The sequence below is a fragment of the Cyprinodon variegatus genome, unplaced genomic scaffold, assembly GCF_000732505.1.
Source record: "Cyprinodon variegatus isolate N-32 unplaced genomic scaffold, C_variegatus-1.0 Scaffold348, whole genome shotgun sequence".
NCBI lineage: Eukaryota > Metazoa > Chordata > Actinopteri > Cyprinodontiformes > Cyprinodontidae > Cyprinodon > Cyprinodon variegatus.
In genome coordinates this window covers 415100-423209 of record NW_015150801.1, presented here as the reverse complement: position 1 = coordinate 423209, position 8110 = coordinate 415100, and the positions used below count along the sequence as shown (strand labels likewise).

At 35.6% G+C, this 8110-nt stretch overlaps 1 protein-coding gene across 1 annotated transcript in view; it reads left to right on the top strand.

Moving 5' to 3' along the window:
* The window catches only part of podn (podocan), a 30424-nt gene that overhangs the window by 16415 nt on the left and 5899 nt on the right, over positions 1-8110 (top strand). The window contains exons 4-10 of the mRNA XM_015385774.1: positions 242-306; positions 1043-1152; positions 1236-1392; positions 2988-3103; positions 3206-3419; positions 3528-3971; positions 6304-6452. Coding sequence (XP_015241260.1) covers positions 242-306; positions 1043-1152; positions 1236-1392; positions 2988-3103; positions 3206-3419; positions 3528-3971; positions 6304-6452 — 1255 coding nt within the window. The remainder of the gene's footprint in view (positions 1-241; positions 307-1042; positions 1153-1235; positions 1393-2987; positions 3104-3205; positions 3420-3527; positions 3972-6303; positions 6453-8110) is intronic.

The following is an 8110-nucleotide window of genomic DNA, read 5'->3' as shown; positions in this document are numbered from 1 at the left end:
TTTGCGTGAAACATTTAGGTTTTGACTTTTCCAAGGCCTAGTGAGCTTCAGGTCATTTTCTCTAAGTGGTTTATTTTCAGTATTTGTTCACATTTCCAGATAAGCTTATAACCAAACATCTTAGAAACAATGTGACACCCCCACCCATGCAGTTTGGATAGGTTTGTTTTCTTTACCTCCATACATTTAATTTGCAGAATGTGGAATGTATATCTATATTACCGGTTTATTATGCTTTCAGGTCTTGAAGATGAAGGTTTTGAGATGCTTGATCAGCTGGCTTATTTATACCTGGCAAACAACAAGGTGAGCGATGCACCAGGAGTTCAACTGCTCAGAAGCACAATGGCCTGTTTGTTCCTTTGTCCTCAAAATGACTCATCTGTGTTGTTGTGACGGGCGGACGGCGGTCGCTTACGTCCCATGATTACTCTGTTTGACTGTTCAAAGCGGGTCAAAGCTAAAAAAAAAAACGTTTGTGACCTTTCTAGACACGGCAAGGGAGGGAGAAAAGAAGGACGGATCTGTGTGTTTCCGTAGGGACAGACAGGAAAACAGGATGCAGGAAGAATAGAGGATTTAAAAGTGCTCACTAAGCCTTAAAGACATCCGTGTTACTTTAATGCATAAACCCTGTTATTAAGGAGAAAGCTCTAAATGAATATCTAATCTGAAAAAGCTTCTCTGCCTTCTATATTCTCCACCATTTTATACATTTTAGCATTGCTAAAAGCCTTGATTTATTAAAGGGATATTCATTTTTTTTTTGCTGTGAGGGCATTAAGATAATGTATATTTTATCTGCAGCAAAACAGACTATGGATGCATGTGAAATGATGGGAAAATCGTGCAATAGCAATTTATTTTACACTGATTTCAGAGATTAAAAATATATGGATTCTTTACTCATAGACCTTTATTTATTGTCATTTGGATTATTATGGCTTATGAAGAATTAAATGTAAAGTTCAGTGTCTAAGAAAAAAAATAGCTACATTACATCATTAATATTTTGTCATATCATTTTCTGATGTGCCTTCAGCTCACCTCTGCACCCAAAGTTCTGCCGCCATCTTTAGTCAGTGCTGATTTTGCTGCCAATCAGATCTCCAGGATCTACCCGTACACATTTGGTCATAAACCAAATCTGAGGTACCATCCTGTATGCCAATGGAGTCATTTTTGTTTGCTCTATATTTCAACATCATATATCCTTCGTTTTTAATGGTTTACAGGTCTGTGTATCTCCATAACAACAAGCTGACGGACGAAGGACTTCCTGATCACATGTTCAATGCCTCCGACACCTTGGAGATCCTCACCATATCCAGCAACCTTCTGAGGGTCGTTCCCAACAATCTGCCACCCAGTCTTCTCCGCCTTCATTTGAAGGTCTAACACACTCAACAATAATAAATACTTAAAAAATATTTTCGAATATTAGAAGTTATAATATTTTTGAGGATAAATGCAACACAATGGGGGTATGTTCCTGCATTCGTTGGCTGCATAACAAGGAATCTTCCAATCCGAACAGGCCATTGCGCGGCGCTATGACGTAATCAGACAATGAATCTGGCTTTTGGAAGAGGCAGCCGCTGAATTCGAACTCAGCACATTTCACAAACATTCTTTTGAGAAATTTTGGGTCCAAGTTGGAGAAGAGTGACGGTGTTCTGTCAGATGAGCATACCCTGTCAATACCCATTTATCCCTTTAGTTTATCCCTTGAATTTTGTACGAACAATAAACTTTTAACTACCTCAACAGGTGTGTATCCCTTAAGTCCTGTACAAACAATTAAATTTCTTAGTTTTTGTTGTTTTTTTATGCATATGGAGACCTCTCCTTAAATATATATATATTTTTTTGTACGTAAAGGGATACACGCCCGATTAGGTAGTTTAAAGTCTATTTTTCGTACAAAATTAAAGGGAATCATTAGTTTGCCTCGTCTGTTCCTGTTTGGCTGTGACTCCATCTTGGAGAGAAACATCAGCTGTGCTGCTTCCATCAACACCTTTGTTTCTAGATGTTGGAGCTTGGCCTGTTTTTCAGTGTAGTCCTGTTTCTCTGACTGCGACTAACTGGATGTGCTCTCTTCATCCTCTGACATGGGAGTTTGCTCGGAGCTCGTCTGCCTGGCTGTTTACTTCCTGGACGGGGCCGCCTTTTACAGTTGCATTTTGTATCTCTGCTTATGTCTCCTTGAACCCCAGTCTGCCTCAGCAGATGGCCGCTCACACTGAGCCTGGATCTGCTGGAGGTTTCTTCCTGTTAAAAGGGAGTTTTTCTTCTCCACTGTCGCTACTAGCATGCTTAGTGTGAGAGATTGCTAAAGAGTCATTGAGTCGATGCAATCAACTGGTTTTCCTTGGATAGAAAACTTTGAATCAATTTGACTGGATGATCTGGTGAACTGGAAAGTGCCTTGAGAAGACATGTTGGGAAATGGCGTTATATAAATAAACTGAATTGAATTGAATTTAAGGGATTGCGCATGCGTATTGACTATGGGTATGCTCAGATTAATACAATGCAGTTGACATAATGATCTCTTATTAACAGCAAAAAACTTCAATTGCTCAGGTTTGCTTTCAAAGTTATTTTTGATAATGTAGCACAAAACATTTTTAAGTTAAATTAAGGCAAAACTACACTCAGCATGGTCTAAAAATGATTCAATTATTGTTAAAAATTATCAAATTAAAATTGTTTAATGGAATGTAAGGAGTACACAGAAGAAAATGAAACATCAATTTACTTGGGTTAAATTTTGATACAGCTCCAAATGAAAAATGTGTATTTCTGGTTTGAAACCATGAATTTCACTTTACCTAGAATGTAAATGTAATGTGAAATCCCTTACAGAGGGGGAAAAAACCCCAACCGAAACTAACGATTAGTTTAAAACAATGTTTTTTAATGTCCAACATGCCTACAGTTTATATATTTGGCATAAAATAAACCCTTTTCCTACGTCACAGAGTAACAAGCTGGAAGAAATCCCAACAGGAGCTTTAGGGGATTTACGAAACCTTAGAGAACTTTATCTCCAGAACAACCTCCTCACCAATGCTGGGATAGATAACGAGACTTTCAGGTGGGCTAAACACATTACTCAGAAAACCAAGCCATCAAAATACTCTTTACTGCTAAAAGCGCAGATACAATCAACTGATTTGCTGCATCCCTCTCTTTGCAGTCAGCTGAGTAGCCTTGAGTATCTCGATTTGTCTAATAACAACTTGAGCGTCGTACCTAAGGGTTTGCCTCGCAACCTATTGCTGCTGCACCTGGAGAAGAACGCCATCCACAGCATCCCTGGAGATACTCTGGTCTCCGTGCGAAACCTTGAATACCTGCTCCTCCACAACAACAAGCTGCGCTCCCGCTCTATTCACCCTATGGCCTTCCAGGTAAATTTAAAAAACAAAAAGATTAAAATGTATTAGATGTTACCTGCTGTCTTCACTGGATAACAACAGTCTTACTGATGGATTTTGAATATTTTTTGTACCCACTAGGGCTTAAAGAAGCTTCACACTCTACATTTGTACAATAATTTGCTGGAACGAGTTCCCAGGGGCTTACCCCGACGAGCCAAGACACTCATGCTACTCCACAACTTTATCTCTGAAATTGGCCGCAACGACCTGTCCTTTCTCTACACCCTGACGGAGCTCAATCTCAGCTATAACAAACTGACCAACTCTAAGATTCACCGTGACGCCTTCAGGAAGTTACGTATACTGGAAACTCTGGACCTGTCCGGGAATGCTCTTCATTCAGTGCCCCTGGGTCTTCCTCCAAGTCTACAGATTCTAGAAATCAAGAACAATCGGATCAGTTTGATACCAGAAGGCGCCCTGACAGGAATGCAGAAGCTGAAGAAGTTGATTCTGAGTGACAATCAGCTGAAACTTAACTCAGCCTACCAAGGAGCCTGGATGGAGCTCAGTGCACTCACAGTGAGTGGTCTGCAGTAAAGCTATGCTGGTAACATGTTTTCTATTGTTTTAGCACAAGGTTTGATAAGAGTCCCTAAAAACATGATGCTTTAGGCTTCTTGGAGCTTTTCTTCCGATCACACACTGCAAAAATTATTTAGAAATAAGTAAAAATTTCTTTAAATAAGTGTAATTGGCCTTAATTTGGGCAGGTAAATAAGAATATTTAGATTTGTTTATTTATTTGACAGGGACAGTGTACACTAATAAGTATTCAAATGCACCAGAATTAGCCAAAAGGCAATTTTTCATCTGTTGTCCCTGGAAAGATCTTAAAATTGTCTACCTACAGTAAATACACAACAAAAATACAAAAAAAGTAAAAAGAAACAAGAATAGCTGTTCAAAACTTGTTTAAGAATACAGAATTAATGTTTGCTAGACTACAGATTTTAGGTTAATAAATAGAATAAAACATTAAAATAAAAATAATTACTATATAATAATTATTATTATATAATACTATATAATAATTACATTAAATACACACATGTACATATACATACACATATACATATTGTTTGCCAATGGAATGAGTTTATTTACTCTTAAAATCAAATATTTAGATAATATGCACTCAAAATAAGACAATTTTTTCTAATTTTAAATGTAAATTGTATTGTTTCATTGGCAGTGTCCCACTTATTCCTCAATTTAATAAAAAAATGACTTATTGAGATTAAATTTTTTTTGCAGCTCATTAACACTTTCTGACTAGTTTAGTTATAAATTGGTACAGGGAAATTTTCAAAAAAAAAGATAAAAAATGACCCCAAGCAGGTTTCTTCTGTATTTCCTCTTTTTTTTCACCCAAATATTTTAGATTAATATGAGAAATGAGTGCAATTTATAATTTCTTCAGCTAACAATCCAAGTCCAGCCTTAAAGGGGAACGCCGTTTTTTTTACATTGGGACGTTGATTTTACGTTACCCATATGACTTTTGTGTCATTTGGAGCCGTTCTGAAGATATTCTGTTAGGTTATATCCAAGTAACGTCTTCCTATGGGCAACGACTTGAAAGCACAAACTGAACTGTCCATAATTTATTCTTTATGGTACGCCAGGATTCATAACATGCAGGCCAATCACTGTCCCCCAGACATCCACTTCATACACACTCCGCTTTGTTTTAAAAAAATATAAATATAAAAAATATAACCGCAGATGTCTGGGGGACAGTGATTGGCCTACATGTTATGAATGCTGGCGTACCATAAAGAATAAACTATGAACAGTTTAGTTTGTTCCTTCAAGTTGTTGCCCGTAGGAAGACGTTACTTGGATATAACCTAACGGAATATCTTCAGAACGGCTCCAAATGACACAAAACTTATATAGGTGAGTAGAACATGATGTAATAACGAAAAAGCAAGGGCCCAATGTAAAAAAAAAAAACTGCGTTCCCCTTTAAGGCACAATAAAACCGACCCCCTTGTTACATCATGAATCCTCTTAAACACCAGCAGAGGTGAGTTTTACTGGACATACAGATTACAATCCAGAATCATGAAAAAAGACGTGAATAGGCAAACAAATCTCAAAAAGGAGAACATATTATACTACAGTGTAAAGAATTGCAACCCCCCCCCAAAAAAAAAAAAAATAAATAAATAAAAAGTTTATAATAAAGTTATTTCTAAGGTTTCATAAAGCAAACAAAATGTGTTCCCAAAGAAAGGTAAGTGCTCCCAGAAATGGGCGGCCAACCATAATTACTCCAAGAACGCGATGATGATTTAGCCAGAGGAATGGAAAATAACCAGAACAACATAAAAATCCTCAGAGGCCTCTGTTAAACTGATCGTTTGGTTTTTTCTCCCTTTGTTTTATAATGAATATGAGTTCATCGAAAGAATCTTCTTCAGTTATTTTTTAAGGAAGAATGAGTTGGAAAATTAGATACAATGAAATAGTTAAAAAAACTAATACATTTACAGAGGTATATAAATAATTTAATTGTGTTAAATAAAAACTGCATTTAATGGATTTATCAAAAAACATCGAGATTAAACATATTTTTTGGATTATGTACAGTGGGGGAAAAAAAAGCTCATTATTCATGATTTGATCCATGAGTTCCAGGTCAAACCTGCTGTCTGATACGATGATAAATAAAAAAATAAAATAATAAAAAAGAAATGGTGTGAAATTAAAACCGCTTATCTCTCAGAAATCTTTTTTTTTTTCTTGATATGTTCATTTTTGGTGTTTTAAGCAGGGGTTATCTGTTCACTCTCTTATTATTCTCCTTTGTTGATTTTTTTTCTTCTTTTTTTCATTATTATTTTAGACATTGGACCTTTCTGGTAACCAGCTAACTCATATTCCATCTGACCTTCCTGAGTCCCTGGAGTACCTTTATCTGCAAAGCAACCGCATCTCCAGTGTTCCTGCTTCAGCTTTTGAAGGGACGCCAAACATTAAAGGCATCTTTCTTAGGTAAGAAAAGCACAAACATCTGCTTTTCTAATGATTATAATGTTCCTTGGTAGCAGCTGTCCATGACACTAAATCCACTACTTGCTGCATTGTTCTGGTTCCAGTGATTTTTGTGCAAAATGTCCTCAGCTTGTTGCACCTGAAATATTTCAGATTGTGGGTAGACTTCTCTTTGCACAAATATGCTTTCCACAAGCACTGGAATGTATGGAGTAAACTTGGTTCCATTATTATTTCAAGTAAAGAATATGTAGCGGAAACGGGAAATTTGAAAAAATAAATAAGATCCACATTTTGTAAATTAGAAGAGAAGTTGTAGAAGAAAAGGCAATCCAGAAATAAACCTTTGAAAAAAATACAGATTAAATGTACTGTTTTATGTTTTCTGTCATTTCAAATTATTACTATTTTATAGAAATTTGTTTCAAATGTCTTATTTATTCAAAATTTTATTTTTCAAATAAATGTATATATATATTTTTTTAAGGAATATTTATTTTCATATTTCATCTTTTCAAAAAAAAAATTATTTTACAGATTTTTTTCACATTTAAGTTTAGAAATCATATAGTTTTCATATTTTTTTAACCATCACATTCTTTTTACTTCTAGCCCAACAGAAACTTTTACTCGACCCATGAAATGTTAAAATCCATGCAGACAAAAAAAAAAAAACTCGACTCAAACAGTGAAGAGAATCTTATCTGTAAAACACAATTTGAAAAGATGCTAATTATAAAATTATAATTGAAAATATGAAATCAGTTGAAAGAAAAATATGGAAATATAAGATCTGTAAGAGAATGTTTTCATAATGACAAAATTTGGGGAAAAAAAATATTGAAATCAAAAAGTAATGTAAAATAATAGGGTTTGAGAAAACAGCAAAATTTCCTATTAAAAACCTTTCTAGTTTAATCTCAGGGTTCATTTTTTAAATTTTTTTAATTTTACCAAATATGTTTTTTTTTTCTTTTGCATTTACATTTTTAAGATGTGCTGTTTGCTCGAAGCAATGGAACAAAATTGAATTGATAGAATTGTTTGCTGGTGTTTGGCCTATTAAAAACACACCTAATCTGGCAGCCTTGTTAAAGATTAATCAAAGGCTCCAATCTCCCCTAACGATCTTGACAAAACACAAACAGTGCAGCTCCTCAGCTGAAGCTCTTTTCTTTATAGTAAAAAACATTCTATTCAGTTCTTATTGACGTTTTTCTCATTAGAAAAGAAACAAATCACTTCTTTATTGGTTTCACTGGACCTCAGCTCTGTAGTTCAGTGTAGTTAAATCCAACCATCTAGTTTGACAGGCTGAACTTTGATATAAATGGAGCATCACTCATCTTGCTGTCCCCTGCTTCTGACCTCAGCTCCACCTGCATGTGTTTTCTGGTGAGCCAGATTCAACTCAGATGAGGCTCATCTCTGTGGGTTTGGGAAGGCAAAGTGTCCAAAGTTGCTTTTTGAGAAACCTGTTGTGTCCAAAATATTAATGAGTGGATGTTTCCTATTTCGTCCGGTAATGCAGAAACGATAGAAGTCATTGTTTTAAGTTTCCAAAAAAATTAACGTTTGAAATCAGATTTAAACAAATGTCTATAGGCACTGGGAGCACTGGGATGACATCTCACCCGTCCTAAAATCAGCATTGACCT